Raw genomic sequence first — 21602 nt, 5'->3', positions numbered from 1 at the left:
TTTGCATGTGCAGTATGAATTTGAGTGGTATTCTTTTGTATAGATATCGAATCTTGCAAATGGATGCATTCCTGCATGTTGCAGCAGAAGATGGATGCATGTTTTGATGCATCGGCATACTTTATTTCACTTTGCGTGCAAGTGAAGGAGTAGTAATATTTAAAATTTCGACAGTTTATGTCTGTATCCAGTTTTTTCACCCTCCGTGACATACCGTCCTATTGCCTGCAGAAAGCATATCATGAATCAGAAGAAGCTTCAGTGCAGACGATGCCATTTTGATTCACCAGCCACACCAGCTATTGAGGCTGGTGTAAAGTGATGACATCATTGTTTAACCTAGTGAAAGCTTTGGTGCGCCCCAGTGAACTAAGGAAAGCCGAACTATGAAACAGCCCGTCCACCGATGACATCTGGAAAGCGTTAGGTGGCTCAGATCACACATTAAACTATAAAGCTAGTCTCACTTAGCATATCTAAGTATAAGTGGGCTTGAATTGAGATTTTATTTTTAGCCGGTATTCCATCATTTTTGGTCAACTATGGACATGCCTCCTGGTTTTTAGTTACACTTGCCTTGTCTAACATTCCATCGGTTGAAAACTTATGAAAATCGAAAAGCAAAAATTATCAATGACTATTAGGACTAGCTTCAGATTTTTATAGATTCTGATATGTGATCTTCAGCTGATATTCACATCAGAAAACAAGTTGTTATTGCTGCTGACAATAACAGACTGATCCCAGTGAGCAAGCACAAGATATTTGACAATACAAAAACACTTTTCAATTTAGAAGCAGGTTTAATATAACAGACAGAAATATACACAATTGTAACGCTGTATTCTTATTGTAAGTGAAACAATAATTAAATACATATTGTTGGACCAATCACTCTACAACTTGAAACATTTATTGCATGCAATGGATGGAGCTGAACCAACTCACCTGCAATGTAGAATTTGTGATCCCATCTACTTCATAAAACTTGAAGCTGGAAGCTGACTTCCGAGACTTTGACACTGGCAAACGCTCGAGGTATGGGTTGTAGATGGGGAACTCTGTGTAATAGTGTTCCAAGATCCACACTGCTGCCCTCTGTATGCTTAACTGGCCAATTGAGTATGCACGGCTCTCTCCATCTGGGCTGCGAACAACCTGAAATTGCAAATTTTAGTATTTCCGTTGCATTAATTGTATGATATAATTAGAGGCACATATTTTTGGTAAATAAAAAAGCAAAACTTCGGTACAAAAACAGAGTCTATTTTGGGTTCAAAAGCGGCAAATAAAATAAAATTTCGGTGTTATAGCGGTGAATAATCACATCAAAAGTGCTATATAAAATGACATTATGGTTTTAAAATTGTGAATATAATTATAAATTAAATTTAAAAACTGCACTTATTACACAAAATAAACTTGCCCCTTCTAATAGCCCATTTATGTAGTTACCAGAATATTAAATTTATTCCTGTGTAAAGCAGTCCATTTTCGCTTCTCAAATATTTACAGCAGAATTAACCAATTTTCCGTGAATTGCATAACTCACAGGATACTTCAGACTTCAAAACGTGACGTTTCGGTATATAAACAGTAAATTTCGTGTTTAAGAGTATATTTCGCATTTTGCAGTACATTTCGCATTATTTCGTGACAAAACAGGGTAGAAAAATGCACCTCTCACCTTTCAGAAACATGAAAAATGAACATTACAGCATGTTATTTCATATTTCGTTTTTTCGTCAAAAACGAAATTTGCATGCCTCTAGATATAATTTACTGAAATCGTTAAATTTAAGGCATCTTAATTAATACAAAGTAATCTACATTAAACCCAGTCTATCAAAAAATAAGGTGACCATAATATTTTGACCCAAAAACGAGAAATCCAAAGGAGATCACTCTCACCCCTCGCTGAAGAATCATAAAATTATTATTATTATTAACGTATTGCTAATATTTATTAAAGGATTCATCACATAGATAATACATCATAAACAATAAATGAAATATGAGCTCCCATTGTCAAAAGGTATTAATTATTATAATCTCGGTATGGCGTTTTTGGTCCTTTCTTATTAACCTTTATGATGAAGTTGAGTAATGCCAGAAGTATTTAGCAGAAGAACCAATCTTCTTAACAGAAGCTATATTCTTCATCAACTGCTTAATCTCCCTGAAAACCTTACCCCACCTATCAGACACAAAACTCTAGATTTTTCTTTTGAGTTTGTGTCAAGATGGAGGAAATGTAAATTCTAGTTGCAATTCCGTAAAGAAACTACATGCTTATTCACTGCTCTACATATCAATACATCTATTTTTAGCATGAAATGTCTCGCAAATTTAGACTTAGTTTTCAATGTAGCTCCTAGACTCTTATAAAACGGAAGAAATAGTGAATTTTGAAATATATGGACAACCGGGACATGCCTCTAAAACAGGACTTCCACAGACTGCTACAATTATTCACTTGTTCCTGGTGGAGGTTCACTTATCAAACGCAAGCCAAATCACCTTCTCAGTCCAGCACCGTATTTCATCTTCTGATGTCAGGTTAAATGCTTTCGTTGTGAGGCTAAATGTAGTGTATTTATGCTTGCTAAGAGATTTAAACCTAACCTTACAATGCACAAGGAGTGGGAATAAGGCCAAGAGGGAGACCAAGATGTCGGTAGAAGACCACGACTTCTATGCCGACCCAGCCAGAGGCAGGAAACGGCAAAGGATGATGATGAAGCCTAACCTAAACACGAAGCATTCCGCACTTATGTCAGAAGATGAAATACGGGACTTCACTAAGATGATGTTCGACTTACATGCGATAAGTCATACCTGTAGCTCAAATGAGAGTGAACGGTGGCAAGTAAAGAACCATATAGGAGTATATGGAAGTAAAAAAATAAGTGTCAAGGAAACATGCAGTAAATAAGCTCAAACTGCGCAGTATGTGTTAACAGACATAAATCAAAATTGACCCATGTAAGAAATGTGCAAGTAGCATGATGGAATCGCAATTAAACTAAAGGAACTTGTGCCGCTACTAACAGCGCCATCTAGTTCGCTACACTTCTTGACACCAGGTGTTATGTGCAGGTGCAAGCAAATTACATTCAACCTAGTACACAAGAATAAGAGTGGATATTCAACAAAACATCTGGAATTTTAAATATGCACTTTCTTGTATCAGAAAAAATTGAGGGGCCACTTACCCACTGTAACCCCCTCAAGAATTATGTCATTTTTTTTTTAATCGACAGATATCAATGTTTTACATAATACAAAAGTGGTTCCAGCTTAAAGGAGATATTTGATCCTGAAGAATAGCCCACGTAAGTTAAAACCTGCAATTTCAGAGCATTTTCAACACTTTTTGTTAGTAAAAACTGTTTGGGTACTATTATCGTATGAGGGAAACACCTACGAATCATATATTTCGGACTTCATTACATTGCTAACGTGTTATTTTCGAATGTGGAACATTTCCTAAAGTGAAATAATGCATATCAATGTCTATTTCTTAGATTTACGAGTACTTACTGTTACTTGTTGTTTCGAATCTGTAACACATTATGGCCGTGATAGCGTACTGGTTTAGGGGGCGTTCTGAGAGTGTTTTGACGATTTATGCAGTGTTGCAACCTCGTTCACTGGAAAATATCTACTTTCGTGCCCGGATTTGAAATTATGCTAATACGTCGCAAACCATTGACGTTAGCCTCACAAACCATTCACGTTAGCCCCAAAAACCATTCACGTTAGCCCCAAAAACCATTTTCTGTAAGGTTAGGTTAAGTTAGGCAAGCATAGTTAAAAAAAAATTAAAAATACTCGACACGTCATGTTCTAGTGAAAACACGGCGAAGCTGAAACACTGGCTACGGGGTTGCATCATCTTAACACATTGCACTCTCGTGCAGAAAGCAAAGGCGGGAGCAGAAACAGCATGTCGGACAGAGATTTTCGCAGAAAACAACATGCATTCACATTAAAATGAATCAAATCTACATTCAGGAACTTCCACAACGCTAAACAAAATGATTTCCGTACGTACTTTCTCCTGTAAATTTGAAGGAATCCGTTTCCCTCATACGATAATGTTACCACTGTTTGCATACACACAAAAATAGCGAAAGAACACGTCAAAAATAACTATCAGTACAAAACCTGGTAACATTATCGTATGGGTAAAACGGATTCCTTCAAATTTCCTTCAAATTTACAGGAGAAAGTACTTACGGAAATCATTTTCTTGAGCGTTTTGGAAGTTCCTGAATATAGATTTGATCCATTTTAATGTGAATGCGTTTTGTTTTCTGCGAAAATCTCTGTCCGACACGCTGTTTCTGCTCCCGCCATTTGCTTTTTGCATGGGAGTGCAATGTTCCGTGTGTTAAGACGATGCAACCCCGTAGCCAGTGTTTCAGCCTCGCCGTGTTTTCACTAGAACCACCTGTCGAGTTCGGAACAAGCCATTTTTCCCCCGAAAACTTATCGCACAACATTGTAGCAACATTGTGTTCGGACGTCACAGGAGAGAGCTGTTTTTACAATTTTTCTTTGTATTTATGCTAATGGAACCTAACCTAACAGGCCTAACCTAACCACGTAGGCATTCCTCGTCTGACGTCAATATTCAAGGTTGCAAGATTGTTGTGCGTAAAGGAAGAGAATTAACGAATTACGAGTAAAAAGATGTGTCACTTATCGCACAACACACTAGCAACATTGTGTTCTGACGTCACAGGAGAGACCTTTTTCATGTTAGGCAATACAAAGGTAACGCGTCTCTTAGCGAAAATATTATTTTTTCTTTGTATTTATGCTAATGGAACCTAACCTAACAGGCCTAACCTAACCACGTAGGCATTCCTCGTCTGACGTCAATATTCAAGGTTGCAAGAGTGTTGTGCGTAAAGGAAGAGCATTAACGAATTGCAAAAAAAACATGGTTCCGAATTGCGAAAGAAAGATGGTTCCGAATTGCTGTGTATGGACAATGAACGTGGTAAATCGCAAGGTTATTTTACAAGTTCTACACGTAAATGCGACGTATTAGCATAATTTCAAACAGGGCACGAAAGTAGATATTTTCCGGTGAACGAGGTTGCAGCACTGCATAAATCGACAAAACACTCTCAGAACGCCCCCTAAACCTGTATGCTATGACGGCCATAATGTGTTACATTCGAAACAACAAGTAACAGTAAGTACTCGTAAATAGAGAAAATAAACATTATCTTAGTTAGAAATGCATTATTTCGCCTTAAGAAATGTTCCGCAACACGTTAGCAATGTAAAGAAGTCCGAAATATATGATTCGTAGGTGTTTCACCCATACGATAATAGTACCCAAAACCTAACAATCCTAACCTAACTACGTAAAATTATAGCTGCTGTTGTGGAAAATTGTTTTGGGTGCTATATTCACCTGCGTGAAGCCTTCTGGCTGTTCTGCTACAAGGTAAAGTAACACGCTAAGGTAACAGACTTACTTTACTTCACAAGAACTCATTTCCAATAGCTCAAATCAACTGAAAACGTTCATGAACAACAAAATCTTCATAAACCATGCAAAATATTTCACATTCTCCAGGGGGTACAGAGGGTCAAGGGTACCAAATTTCACATCTGTCTATCACTACTGAGGAAAACAATAAAACCAACTTACCTTTATGTAATACATAGGTTGCAGATGTCGAATTTCAACAAGGACAACCGCCAGGTAATGAATGAAGAGCAGTGCATCAACAAGACTCCCTGCGTACACAACCAAGGAATAATACTTCAGTTCTCCCTGTTTCTCGTTTACACGAACTGCATAGAAGAGCCAGTATGCAAAGGTGAACACAAGCACTAACACGAGCACAACTGCACGGAACAAGAAAATGCGAGGCATCGTGGCCTTCGGCTGGCGATAAAACACGGCCCAAGTGCCGACGACGAGGATTATCAACTTGAAGGAGAAGGATATGAGGAGGCCTTCACACTCGGGTGCACACTGCAAATTTTCTTTGCTCATTTGGAAAAATCCCAGCTTTGGTAGGAGCACCATCGCGATTGGGCTTAGAAAGGCAGAGAGTGATAGTATTGCTGTCACGCATGATCCCAGATAACGTTGGCACTGAAAACCCAGTCCTGTATCGGGTTCCGAGGTCCACTGGCCAACATCGTCCACTGAGAGGGATTGCTCTGAGGTATTTCCAGTAACAGCCGTCGTGTTCTCTCCCCAGTTGTCATCCTATAATGAAAAGAATACAAAAACTATTATTGTCTCCTTATTCCCTATGTGGTACCATGAAAAAAATTACATGCTGTGTACCATGGACTCCAATTGGACCATTAAAAATTTATATATGGACAGTAGTCAATGAACCAAACCAACTTAAATTGTTGAAAACGACTATTTATAATTATTTTCCTGTAGTTTAAGGTTATTACAAGCATAAGAAAACAGTTTTTCGTTGTGACCTTTCAGAACAACGCTCCCTTCATCAGACATTGATTTTCATTTTGACTAAAGATACAGTTATAACAATGGCAGGGTGGCTACAAACAAGCAGAAATAAAATTCCCTGACTTTTCCAGGTTTTCCAGGACAAAATTTACATTTTTCCCTGACAATTACAAACTAAACAAAATCGATGTTTTTGCAAATGGAAATAATAAACTCACACAGATCCACGTATGGTTTTGTTAAGTACCAATATTATCTTCTATGAAATTGACTCAATTTCTCTATTCTCTATGATTTGAATTTAAAACAGAAAATAGTGAATTTGGAAAATTATTACAATTCACAAGCTAGGGAAGGATTACGGAATTTTGTCATACGCAGTAAGTTTAAAATAAAATATTTTAAAGTTACGACTAAATTAGATAAGAGTGAAAAGTGATTAAGAAATACATTTTGTAATTTATCAGTCTCCTTATACATTCTCGGTATTATATGCTGATATTTCCACTGAGGTTTGGAACCCTCTGCTTGTAAGAACCATGAGTGCGGAATCATTTTTGAATGCATAAAGCAACTTCTCTCTTCTCTGTAAAGCAAACAACTTAACTCTTGCATATAAGTAAAACAATTGAATCGAACAAAATAAAGTGTCATATTTCCTTACATTATCAATGGGATTCCTGCTTCAGTACAGTATATCCAAGTGAAGTACTGTGAAACTGACAACATGCAGTTATACCATTATTGCTGACGAAAATAGTATGTAGGTATTAGAAATTTAACGCAAGGATTTTATAGAATTTCATTGTATAGGTACCTGATTTAACTAACCACACATTAAAACAGTAAACACTCTAATAATAAAAGCTTCTGAAAGTTCATATACGAGGGGCATCCTGAAAAAAGCTCCAATGGTGCCTATACGAAGCACTAGTGGTCAGAGATAGACACACACACACACACATGCAAACAGGAAGAAGTGGCATGTAACTGTAATCTGGTACAGTTGTAATGCAGTAGTTTTAGGACAGTTCTAGGTTAAAGATTGCAGCTCTCATACAGTCTCCCACCGACTGCGATGAAGATGTAGCCTACATTGCACGCTCAGAATTTGGCACAGAGCCACCAGCAATCGTGTGAGGTGTGCAGACCGGACGTTGTGAGTGATTGTATGGTCAGACGATGGTGCAGACAATTCACGGAAGGCCAATCGAATGTGCACAACCCCATACAGCTGAGTACACACGGGCCCTTTGCATCACTTCAGGTGAGAGATCTTGGACCACTCCCTGTAGAGCCCTGGTCTTGAATGTACAGACTTTCATCTCTTTGTTTAACTGAAGAGGTTTCTGGTAGGGCAAGGATTTGACAGCTACACTGCGGTAGAGATAGTTCCAGTCTTTGCTGTCAGACACATATACCATGAGCATACAAAATTTAGTGCCATGCTACGATAAATGCCAGAACAATGGTGGTGATTATGCCGAAAATTAGGTTAGGACTCACTGTTACTAATGCAATAAATTACAACTGATATTCTTGTTATATTTATGTCTAATCGGGAGGGACCTTTTTTAAATTGGTTTATTTTCTTATTTTTTACTAAACGGTGTTATTTTTCCCAAAATTCACATTTTCATTTTAGCAAATTTTCTGGCAAATTTCTGAAATTATACCTTCATAGTGTTTTTAAACTACTGTTTCAAATTGTAACTCACATGGCTTATGCCTCTTCGTGAGAGTTTGATATCTTGAAAGTTATTTTGGGAAAGTTATTTTCCATACCTCTTTCTTAATTTTAAGGTAAGGATTTTAGATAATGGAATTCTCCCCGTATATACTGAAGGGTGCATAATGACCATAAGTGACGACGCACCCAAAAAATTAAAATCAATCAATCTTACGTGACAGATACCGATATATTATGGCACCAAAAATTGGCATTATCTTTTTTTGACTTGTTAGTGTTACGTTCTTCAAAATTCGCGTTTTTGTTTTAGAACATTTATATGCCAAATATACCGAAACTTAATATTCTATTGTGGATTTAAACTATTATTTTAAATTGTAGGTCACATGGTCTACGTATTTTTGTGACAGTTTGATATGTTGGAACAGATTTTTGAGGAAGTAAAAGTAAAGTGCTCCCCTGCACTTATCCATGAAGGTATATAGTAGGGGTGTGGAGTTAGAGCCCACACTTTCTTGATGACAGCTGAAAGTAGGGGTGATGTGATCAGCACCACGCTCCTGGCTACCTTTATCCCTCAAAGTTTCCTCAAGGTACCAGCTTCATATGATGCTGGATGGGCGCTGGAACAGTTTGAATAGGTGGAAAACATCCTGGTTCTCCCCCACAGGGGATCGACCCCGGGTCTCTCGCATAGTAGTCAGATGACCTAATGACTGAGCTCCATTATTACTCGCTCGACAAATGCCGATGGTGCGCACTTAGCTTGGTAATTCAAAATATATCTCGTGTGACAAATACGAAGATGTGGCTCTCGTGTGACGGTAGATACACACTCGATCTCCTGTTAGAACTCTGTCACTTTGCTCTGTGGTGCAAATGGTTTTGATAGAAGTTGAAAAAATCGTGGGAAATACATGATTTAATGTGGCTGTCGGAATTATTCCATGTACGTATAACTCTATAGTTTACTCTTGAGTAAAATGTTGGAAAACTTGCTTGTTCTATGTACACAAACATGGCCTAGAAAAGACAAGAATGTTGGCTTTCATGGAATTTTTCGTTGTTTTAGGACATTTTTTAAAAAGAAAATCGCTAAAACACCAATAATTCGCATTTTATGCCAAATTCGTATTATTTCGATATTTTGAACAGGCGCCATTTTTCACGGTTTTAGCGTTTGCGAAAAATCAATGTCCCTACTAATTGGAAATTACTTTTTGGCCACCCCTCGTATAAATCAGTAGATGGAAAGTGAAAATTTAGCAGGGCTGGTATAGAAAAGTCAAATCTTGAAGAAAGTGATTTCCTTTTATGATTGAATGATTTGAGTAAATATGATATTAAAATATTTACATATTTATTATTAGTATTTTATTTCATAATATTGGACATTAACCTTACTCAGTGAGAGATTAATGACCATCTCTCATGAGTTTAAACAGACAGGACAGGGAGTGGCGTTAATTTCATTGCAATACTAGTGTTGCAGTAAATTTGAGGTTGGGAGCATGCACTTACCAATTTTTATAACGTTCACCAATGCAGATTTATGTTTCACTTTTCGCGATATTATTCAATATATATCCCATTTGGTTGGATTCTTCTTGATATCTAAGAATAGTGCAATGTCATTGTAAACGTATGTTAACTTGTGCGAAACCAGTAATACGTCAGGATGATGAAAGAAAACCTTCGTAAGCACTGCTACATTAAATAAGGTGAAGTGAGCCAGAAGAGTAACAAAATTCGAGCAGCATATTTGCAGTCTAAAGCTCTTCTTGTTTATGCATGCGACTTTTATTGGATGTTGCAGTCCATACATTTTTCTGTCGCATGTTGTAGTGAGATACTTTGTCTGGTGGCGATATTCGACAAAAATCGTACGTATCAATGGAAGCTATTTGTTTCTATTGTCCTTTAGTTTGCCCAACAAAATGCCTTACTATGATGTCCGACAACTATCGGACGGCACCACACGCTCTTATCCCCTCCATCTGTTGACAAGTCGCCTTACTACTCTCATACGGACAAGAAAAAATGATAATTCAATGCATTTTCCAAGTAATATTTAGAGGCTTAACCTTTACTTCCCCAATGATACCATATGGTATAATCAGAGTAAGGTCGTACTGGTGCTGATTTCGAAATGAATGTGCATTTTGGACCTTCATACTCTTATGTTTGGGTGGAAACTCTGACACAGGTCTGGAGCAAGCCTGGAAAATTCATATTGATGACCAACCTCTCCCCCTTCTCCGCAACATATCCATGTCACATTTCCGAACAGAGTTTCACATTTTGGCTCATTACTCAACTTGTATAGCACCCAGGAACATGAAACATGTTTCAATCTCTTTGAAATTCATTGAAATTCGGGGGTTGTGCCCCCAAACCCCCTTTCCTCGGTCCGGCGTTCTGAATTATACACGGTTGCATGCTATGATGTCTTAGCTGAAAAACAAAACTGATCCAAAGTAGATTGCTCCCATAGTGTCAGAGTTATAACAATTTTCCTCCAAAAATGCAAATTACCTATTTTTCGTAAAAATCACATTTTGGCTTATTATTCAACTTGTATGGCACCCAAGAACATGAAACATGTTTCATTCTCTTGAGAAATATCCATTCTTTGAAAAGAATACTAAAGTTCGCAGCTTCTCCCCAAAATAGCGGGAGAAGAGGGGGCAAACTCCACATTTTTGTTTTTTCATTGAAATTCGGTGGTCGCGCCCCCAAACCCCCCTTCCTTGGATCGGCATTCTGAATTGTACACGGTTGCATGCTATGATGTTTTAGATGAAAAACAGAACTTATCCGAAGTAGATTGCTCCCATAGTGCCAGAGTTATAACAATTTTCCTACAAAGAGTGTTCGTATTTAAAATTCCCGCCGAGAAGCCAGGACGAGAGAAATTTCTCTCTCTCTCTCTCTCTCCTCCTGCCATCACTGGTTGTGTTGCTCATAACAGGGGCCTAAAAGCTGAGGCCGAATCTTACGAACGAGATTTCCTGTTCTCGTGCAGAGTTCCATAACGATATCTTTAAATAAAAAAAATTAAAAAAAAGACAATGAAGACGAAATTCCCTGACATTTCCCTGACTTTTTTTGACACCTCAAATTCCCTGACTTTTCCCGGTTTTCCAGGTTTTCCAGGTCTGTCGCCACCCTGAATGGTTAGCAATTATTAAATAAAAAGAATATGTTATATAATGGATGTTGTCAATGTTACATTGTTGTAATATAGCAACCTAACTGAAAAGAAGCAGTCTGTTTTATTTTTATTTCAGATTTTTTTTTTTACAAGAAAATCTATTTATAATCCTCCTGTTATTATATTTAAACATTATGTGGTCAAAAATATTTCAGAAAGTGCAATAAGTGCAAACAAAATAAAAAATATTACAATAACATCTAAAATAAATAAAATCATAGATTCCTGAAACTTCAAGAAAAATGCTATTACTCTTGGTAGTAATAGCATTTCTCTTCAAGTTTCAGGAATCTAAAGACATCAAGGTACATTCACTAAGTTCACCCGCCTGACTCAAGGAGCTTTAAAACCAATCACAAGGGAAATACAGGTTTAGGAAAAGTCCAATCAATAGAGGCATGCATATTTAGTATTTTAATGAAAACACAAAATGGTAAATAACTCATTGTAATGTTAATTTATCATGTTTCTGAAAGGTGTGAGGTGCATGTCCTTCACCAAATAATGCAAAATGAAATGGAAAATGCAAAATAGACTAACACGAAATTTAGAGTTTATTTAATGACGCGACACTTTCTGAAGTTCGAACTATCCTGTGAGCAGTGGCAGTGAGAAGGGGCAGTTGCCCCCCCCCCCCCCAAATTTTCGCCACTTTTGCCCCCGCACTATGCTAAACCTTATATACAAAGGGAAATATACTGTCTTTACCCCCCAGTTTTGGAACCCAATCGCCGCTTAAACCTCTAGTAACCACATAAATGTGATATTAGAAGGAATATTTTTATTTTGTGTAATAAGTGTAGTTTTTAAATCACATTTAGGATTATATACACAATTTGAAAACCAAAATGTCATTTTATATGCCCCTTTTGAACCCAAAATTGACAGTTTTTGTACTGAAAATTTGCTTTTTTATTTACCAAAAATATGTTTGTCTACTAATCAAGCCTTTTCTAAACACTTCTGAGCAGGAAACAAACGAACAATGATCAAAAACAAAAAATACAGTTATTTCCCTCCCTACCGAATACGAACCATTCAATAGTTTTTCTATGCACAGGTATCAGCAAACATTAAAGATATAATACAGAAATGAATGCCGCAAAAACTTGAGTTGCTTCAAAGACACGTAATGTCATGTAAGACTGGGGTCCAAATAGACCCCACACCGGTTCAAGTTCATGGTTTGAATTGGGGACATAAGTTTACCAAAGGAAAATTTAAGATAACTTTTGATCTAAAATTATCTATATCACACTGAAATACACAAAATGCATACTTTTCCAGCCAGTAATGTTTGCTGTTTTAAAACAGCAGAAATAAAACAATCACATTTACTTACAGCATATTACGTAAATGGAATAAATTCCGCACTTCTTGGGAGTTTAATTCAAGAAACAATCAGTATACTTGTTGGGAGATTTATTCAAACAAGACAAAACCGCCAGAAATGATGTATTTCAAGTGGTCACCTTGTGATGCTACACAGTATTGTTTTATTTTCTTACAATATCACACATTTCAGGACATCCTTCCCAATACTCTCAACGTCACTCCATAAGACTCCATGTCATTGCCTTGTTCGATACCCGGTGGAGGCACATAGTGGTTCGGATCCCACTTTAAACTGTAGGTCCAGTCCCGATTAGCCTTACTGTGCATAAAGTGAACTTAAAATTCCAACTCAATCGATCCATAAGACTCCAATACTGTGTAGCATCACAAGATGACCACTTGAAAGACATCATTTCTGGTGTGTTTTCGTCTTGTTTGAATAAATCTCCAACAAGTGTACAGATGAATTGTTTTTATTTTCTGAATTAATCTGAAGTAGAATGTGGTGGACAAGCAAATATATAGGAGAGACATTAAAGAGGAAGATCCAAAAACAGCATTGAGTGAGCATATGTCAACAAATGGGCACAGCATTAAGAAAGTACAAATGAAGGAGATGAGGGAAAATGAAATAAGAGAGAAAAGTAGCAGAGACAAGGCACAAATGCATAAACAGGGGAGAGAAAAGGGGAAATTGGAATGAAATGGGTGGAACTGATAAAAAAAAAGCATGTGGAAAGTAAGTTGGTTAAGTTTCCTGAGCCACCTTCAATTTTCTGCACAAAAATGGAAGATTTTAACTTCCCAGATGAGTTAAAGGAGAAAGGGGAGGTGAGTGCCACCAGAAGGAGGAGGGGAGGAGGAGAAACAGCAAGCTATGACACCTGCAAGGAAAACCCGTTTACCTAGGAGGAAATAAGGACACATTCCTTAGAAGTGAAGAGTGACTAGCCATCTGAGGATGTGTTATTGTATGTTTATCCTAGTGTAGCTTGAAAAAGTTCTGGGAAACCAGAACGAAACGTCGCAGATAAAATAAAAACCACTAAAAATAACCATGTTAGAATATTTTGCATCTATAAAAAGTGATTATGCGAACCTTTAAGAAAAATACTGAATTAATCCCCAAGAAGTGTACAATTTATTCCATTTACGTAATATGCTTCAGCGAAACATGTTCGTTTCATTTCTGCTATTTGAAAAAAATCCCTGTATATTTGATTTGATTTGAATTTAAAATTTTGGGAGCATCAGCACGTAGGCTATTTTGCTCCCATCACATTATACGGGGGCCAGCCCCTTACCATTACAAATAACAACTCTAACGTTGCATAACTAAAAATTTAAAATGTTCTGACCTCTGTTAAAAGCTGAGGCTGTAAAGGGGCACTCAGCACACATAAGGACAAAAGAACAGGACAACACAAACAAAATTATACTGGCCATGGGGCCAGTCGCCAGAGCCTCGTTAAGTCTTCAGTCCAGGGTGTACTAATGTGGAAGTGAGGTTGACATTTGGGTGTACTACGTGGAAGGTCACCCCTTACACCCCAAATCCCTGTATATTATGGACACATCAGCACATAGGCTATGTTTACCCATCATGCAATAAGGGGATAAGCCCTTAAATATAAGAAAACTGAGGACATGTCGGTGACAAGAAAAGAAAATATGTCTGTTAAAAACGTCCCTATTAAAGTTTTAAAACTAATGCATTCGTTCATTTCTTAACAAGAACTAATACTACACTATCTCAGAGTATAAAATCTACATTCTCTAGTTGGGCCTCCCCGATGGTGCAGTGGTAGTGTTGTTGCCTTGTAATCAAGGGGTCCCAGGTTCGATACCTGGTGGAGGCACATAGTGGTTCGGATTCCACTTTAAATATAGGTCCAGTCTCGATTAGCCTTACTGGGCACAAAGTGGACTTAAAACAGCAAATCAACCAATCCATACTCTATTTAAAAACTGAGGCAATAAAGGGGCGACTCAGCATACACAAGGGCAAGACCCCACAGATGATTATAACAATGGCCATGAGTCCATGAGCCAGAGTCTCGCTGGTCTGACAGGAATGTAAATAGTTTGAAATACAAGGTGCGTCATATTATCCAAAACTCTACTAATGAGAGTTCTGCACTATGGTTGTGTTGTCTAGGGTGTAAGCTTTGCACTCAGGGTACAGGATGTGCGCAGTTTCGAGTCTCCTGGGCGAAGCGTTAACAACCTTTACTGAAATTTCTGTCAGTGTATGGGACTGATCGCCACCCACCATCGTGAGGAAATTAGGTGAGCTAGAACGACAACTGCGAGTTCGTCATGCTGACCACGTCACCCATAACTGGTCGCATGATCTTCCATCTCTGGTGCCAGCCCCTGTGGCCGAGTGGTTAGCATATCATGCAGTGACGCCAAGGGTCCCAGGTTCAAATCCCTCTCGGGCTTGGTCATCACAAATCCCCCATCTTCGCAAATTAGCCAAGAGGCACAAAACGTGAAGTAAAACCAAATCAATCAATCCCACCTCTGGCAGGAGTGAGGTTGGCAGTTGGTAGGTAGTCCATGGACCCGGGCTGTTACCCCCAGATTACAATTATGATTACTAATGAGGTTTTACTTTACTGTACTGCTGGAAAAAAAATGTAATTGTCAGAACAAATGTGGTACCTATTCAACATTTTTCCCCCCAAAATGTACGTATAAATGTGATAAATAATACACAAAATGTACCCCAATCCTTCTCACTTTCACAACAGAATTCACTTCTAGAGTAATAATTTTTCATCTTTTCCTCGGTTATAAATTTACATGGTCAGGGTGAAAGTGTTTGTACTACATGCACACTAAAAAAGGTCAATAACAACCAAACTATCTCACCTGAGGCAGAATCTGAACTTCAATAACTTCCTGACCATCTCGATTGTCATCCGAAATAGTCACAGCCGTCTGAAAGGGAGCCATGCTCTCATCTAGTTTCCTGTGACTTTTGGTACTCCTGCAATAAAATAAAAAGTTTTGAATACAAAATAGCCTTAGCAATTCTTTACATAGCACTAGGTAGAAATTACTAGGGCCATTGTGAAAACATAATTTTGCCTTTGTATGCTTCCTAGCAAAAATTACTAAAAAAAATATATCGAGACCTCCTCGGCAAAGTGGTTAGCACTACAATGCCAGAGGTCCCAGGGTTGAGGCCCAGCCTGGGTGTTCATTGTGAGTGTCCCTTCTAACTTTCTGTCATCATATCATCACTCATCCTCATCTTCGCAATTAGTCCAAAAAGTCCCAGAAAGCCAAAGTCAAATTAACCAAATCAATCAATCAAGAATCAGAATGTAAAAATTGGTATACAATAACTTCATGTCACATTTTTTCCATAAAATGCAGTATTATTGCAGTCATATATTTTGAAGACAAACATTCAATGTATAATTTCTCTAAATATTTGGTAATTTTTGTCTGAATGTGACATCCACCACCACCCGGCTCTCGCTTAATCTTAGGCATGAAAGTCTTACTGTAACCATCCAGGCTCCCTTTGTACTTTACTCTTTATTACTACCATATTTCTCAAATACTATAAGTTGATTCTGGAAATACAAACTGCAGGACACCTTTTCAACTAGTGGCTTAGATGGAATTTTCAAGAAATCCACAGACACCTAAAAATTAACATGAAATATATATATATTGTAAACATATTTCAGTAATTCCTTATTTATGTTCATATTTTCCACATTTTGTTTACATAAACATCAGGCCTCGAAATTATAGGCCTATTGACCCTTTTCAAAAAGTACAATCTAACTATTTTCCTGTAGTTTATGGTTATTACAAAGATAAGAAAACAGTTTTTCTTTGTGACGTTTCAGGAGAACACACGCTCCTTTCATCAGACATTTATTTTCATTTTGACAGTTATCTTAATAACCGTAAACTACAGGAAAATAATTAGCTATATTAATTTTACACGCTTAGGAATCTTCAAATCACCATTAAGTTGATAATCCAAATCATATTTTTTTCTTCATAATTTCGGGTCCGGTATCCCATTCTACACCCTCGATTTCGGAAGGTTTTTTTTTTTATGAAGAATATGTGACGCTAACTATGAAGAACAAAAATTTGGAGCGTGGAAACAATTATTTATGAATGTACAGCCATTTGAAGTTGAGATATTGTCGTTAAAGGCATGTTAGAAATTGGCCAGTCACCTGCCCCCAACACTATTTCTCACTGTTTTCCGCATTGACACATGAAGATACAAAAAATGAAGGCTAAAATTAAACCTAAGCAGGTAACTTACCTCTTTTTACCAAGGCCAGGCACTGAATTGTGGGTCGAAGTTAAATTTGTAAGTCCAAAAATGAAGTAACTCCTAGGTTGAAAGTCCTTGTTGTCCTTTTCCACAGAATACCACGCTCCACTCCCTTCCCATCATAAAAATAAGAAGTCCCAAATTATCCCATCCCACAAGTCATTTAGAAAATACAACCCTCCCCTTTATGGCCTGCAGTTGCCAAAATTAAATAATTAATTACAATTTCTGAAGTCGCATAAATGAAATCCAATGTCTGAAATGTCCAATCCACCAATATATCACACAAATAACATATCGCAATCGTAAATGTTCCCATTGCACAAGTCAATCATAAGAAGAAAAAGATAAAATTCAGACGTGCGCCTGTGACATGAATCCATGATCCGAAATCTTCCGACTTGCACCTGTGACATGAATCCGCCATCATGGAAGCCCTGAAAAACCTGTTTGATGTTACGTAAGGAATTTTAATATTAAAAAAGGAAGTTTGGTAGCATGTAGATCTAAAAAATTACCTTCCGCGCTATTTACAAACACTGTTTGTTATGAGGAACTAAATATTTCCACTAAAATTGTGATGGACTTTTGCAGCGTCCACCCAAAGTTTTCTTTTTTGTTTAATTTTTTTTCCTTATTTTCGAAAGTTAGCGTGGGTCGTGGGAACTCTCATGGAGGTCACCCCTATTTTTGACCACCTTCTTCGCACAGCATGGTGCTGTCACAGTTACGTGAATTTACCACCATGCGACTTTCACGGTCGAGGGATAGAATGCAGCAGCCAGTCTAGAAAGCTGAAAAAGATGTAACAATAGAGCTAGGTCTCCTCAACAAAATGCACGCCTGGACGTCAGTGTTGCCAGGCATGTCAAAATTTCACCGGCATAACGTAAAGGTTTCACTTTGTCTTTGCCTCTTTCAACTTTCTAAATCTAGTGAATTTCTTCCATCTTAGATGGCTCCACACCCTCCATTCTAGGGGGGGTCTCCTCCAATTCGAGTCGCACCATATTTTCAGACATTCTCACGTCAAGCCTTTTGTCTGTCCATCTGCGCGACCATATATTTGTCTCTCGAATATTTAGAAGCCTGTCACCATTTCGAAAACATCCACTGCGTGTAAACTTCAGAAGTAAGCTCAAAGGAGAACTATTTACCTTCATAAATTTCGAACCTAGGCATGTTTCTGTTCACTTTAATAAAAGGGTGAGATTATATATATATCGCTGTAAACTTGCAAGGTCATACACCCTTCATGTTCATTGTCAATAGTGCGTCAGTAGTGCATAATGAAGAAGAAAGTGCAAGCTCCTGATTGGTCAGGGGAGCACAATAGTGTTTCCAGGAGTGTGTAGAGTCCTGGGGCAGACAGTCTAAGTTTTTACAGTGAATAAGTAAGGAGGCGACGTGGTCGCTCACGAAAAGTTCTGTTTTTCTTCCTTGTTCGTACGTATATGTGAGCAGTGCTGATTTGTTGACGCTCAGACGCGTGAACAGCAAGTATTGAAACAGTACGTTAAGTACGAATTGTTCGGTGACGCCAAGTCCAACGTTAAGATGCCTGAAGAACAACTTCTACAGTGATCAAGCTCGCTGTAATGGACTGAACCGGAGACGACCAAGGAACCCACCAGTGGTTCTAGCTGCTATCATTTCATCTATTACCCTCCCCTCCATCTCTCTTCAAACGTGACATCACGACCATATGAGAAGACTGGGCCCCAACGATGAACTAACTCGGTGCGCGTGTATATATGTTTTTCTCCTCTAATGTGCATCGGCAGACAAGGTAATGTGCAAACTTTAGTGTAGTACGCGTACTGCATGCATTATGTAATTGGCCAAATAATTTCAACTCTTCATTGCTAATTTAGCTTGTGACAGTATGTGTAAATTTTAGAAATATGTTTATAGGTCTTTATTCTTGTATCAGTTTTGTTTCATGCAACAGTTAGGCAAAATCTCGTAATATAAATTAAAATTATGGAAATAATATTGACTGTGTTTGCATCTCTATTTACCTACTCATATTAAGTTTCACCTACATATGTGTGTGTTCCAAGGAGCCAGTTGAGGTTGTATGTATAGCTAGCTGTGGATTTAATTTTCGATTTGTCTTGTTTTGTTACCCAACTGGTTTCCAGAGGCACTGTTTCCTCCATGATGTGGTGGCTCCCTATATCTACCGGTAGGCAGTCATTACAAAATATTTGAAATGTGCCCGAAACTGAGGGTGTAGAATGATACCCCGGGGCCATAATTTCCATACCAGCTAACTTTAGAAAAACCTTTAACACATTCTTATTTGCTATCCTAATCCATTCATATTAATAATTTAAGTGAAAAGGTTCTTAAACCACTTACCTGGTACTTCGATGAGAGTGTGCTCGGTGATTATTGCGATGCGTATGACTACGGGACCGTCGGGATCGAGAGCTCTGTTCACTCAGAGCTGACTTCACCGACTCTGTCTCCATCCCTGACCAACACACCGGGGAGCCAGCTTGAAACAATCCTGGCATCTGACATGTAAGTCATTACACATTAACTTTTTCATCTCATTTCAACACATCCTGCACAGAGAAAATAAAATGCATTATACATTCAAAATACACAAAGAGTATTACACATAATAAACTTGCAGTGAAAAATTCTAATTTCAAAGACTGGGTAAAAGTTTGGTAAATCGGAGACACATTTCTTCATTTTTACACAAGAAACTACTTATGGAAATGAGTTTCTGCAAGCTTTCCAACATTTGTCGAGGTATTTTCTTTCATCCTGGAATATATTTGACCGGGAAATCATGTATTTTTCAAGAGAAATAACTCACCGGCGTACACTTGCCATTGTTTTCACTACATGAACTGCATGCTGCATACATTTGATGATGTACGCCCCTGTCAGTGTTTCCAACCCCCTTTTTTTTCACTATGCTTGCCTCACCAAACATAACCTTATCAGCAATGGTTCATGGGGCTATCAATCAGCTACTGTGCATAATTGTTCTTGGGGCTATCAGTCAGCTACCCGTGCAAAATGTAAAATTTCACACACGACGAACACAATAGTAGGTATTTTTTGGTGAAGAAGGTTGGAAACACTTCATACCAACAACACGAGTCAAAATTTGCCCATCGTAACGTGTGTTACAGAAGAGAAGAAAGGAATAAAAAAAAAATGACTCGGTATGTGAAAAATTGTCTGTTTTCGTGTAAAATGCATAATGGCACCTTGAACTATGTTCTGCAATACACAACTGGTAAGTACGAACCATGTGAAACACAAAATATCCGATTTTAATGTGTCTCCGATATACCGAACGTTTACCAAAGACTGTCTTCAGAAAGAAAATATTAACTAATACAATAGTCGGTCCTTCATACACATAGAAAACAAGGTGTAACATGATGCACATTGCTTACAAAATAGTAATCACATTCATTGTTTGCACTTACATCTTTCTGTAACTGACCCAAACTGTAACATGTGTGCATCTTTGCCCTGAGTACTTCATAGTCTTCAGTTAAATGGATTGTCATAGCAAACGTAACCTTTACTACAAGGAAATACTGTTTTACTAACCGATTATAATCGTGTACCCAATCATATAAAGACAAATGAAAATGGCATAATTTGGTTAATTCTTGCACTAAGTCTTGTTCCACCGGCACGAAACTACCAAACGGCACTGTGAAATAATACTTTGTTTCAAAATTCAATAAACTATTCACTAAAAACATTAGAAGAAACATTGCTATTGATTTACTAATACATAGTTATGTGCTAGCTGCCTTACTGCTATCAGAGATTCCAACATTTTGCTACGAATGACATAATTGCGATTGGAATAAACTGTACTTGTTTACCACAATAAGGATCAATTTTCCCAGGTCTATTTATAACTAAATGCAACTAAGCTTTTCATACGATAAAAATGAGCCAAACCAACATTTACATCTACGAAATTATTTCCAAAACAAAATACCTAATTATACCTTTGCGTTTTTTTATTACTTTGACATTCGTTAAATTCCATGCCTTAGGGTGTAACATCAACAACTTACCTACAAAGGCTGTGCTTGTCCTCTTCTCCCGTCATTACGTGCATAAATGCTATTCTTCGTTACAGTACAACATACGTTATCCTATCAGGCTCTATGTTCAATAGGCAAAACCACATTTCATAAAATTCACACGAAAGATTCACTTCAGTCTAGCTTCACCTTGCTATCATTACCGCCAGGCACCATTACCCAGGTCTTTGATCTCCACCATTCCGACATCCAGCCACCGCGACCAATGAAATTTTGTGCTCACTTTATTTCTGAACTTGCTGTGTAGAATGTTTTTCACTACCGACGTTGGAGGCGCTACTTAATGGACAAGTTCAAAGGTTCACATTGACGTGATTCACGTTGAGATGGCTTTGGATTCATTTCTTGTCTGGCTTTGAATTGAAAATCGAAATGTATATATATGTGTGTATTTGCCGGCAGTGAAGACACCGGCATTGGGGGTTAGGAATGGGCTTAAGGGGGCGGGTCAGTTCAAAGTAACGTGCTACGACAAAAGCGTAAGCGTA

The 21602-nt window shown here is 37.8% G+C and overlaps 1 protein-coding gene across 1 annotated transcript in view; it reads right to left on the bottom strand.

Moving 5' to 3' along the window:
- Vang (Strabismus domain-containing protein Vang) overlaps positions 1–21324 on the bottom strand; it is a 29031-nt gene extending 7707 nt beyond the window's left edge. Inside the window, exons 1-5 of the mRNA XM_083124929.1 lie at positions 21085–21324; positions 19382–19590; positions 15577–15694; positions 5675–6244; positions 949–1158 (exon numbers count right to left, since the gene is read on the bottom strand). Of these exons, the coding sequence (XP_082981055.1) occupies positions 949–1158; positions 5675–6244; positions 15577–15694; positions 19382–19539 (1056 nt within the window). The 5' untranslated portion in view covers positions 19540–19590; positions 21085–21324. The remainder of the gene's footprint in view (positions 1–948; positions 1159–5674; positions 6245–15576; positions 15695–19381; positions 19591–21084) is intronic.
- Between the last annotated feature and the right edge of the window lie 278 nt (positions 21325–21602).

The sequence above is a fragment of the Lepisma saccharinum genome, chromosome 7 (assembly GCF_977018435.1).
Source record: "Lepisma saccharinum chromosome 7, izLepSacc3.1, whole genome shotgun sequence".
Classification (NCBI taxonomy): Eukaryota; Metazoa; Arthropoda; class Insecta; order Zygentoma; family Lepismatidae; genus Lepisma; species Lepisma saccharinum.
This window is presented reverse-complemented; position numbering and strand designations above follow the sequence as displayed.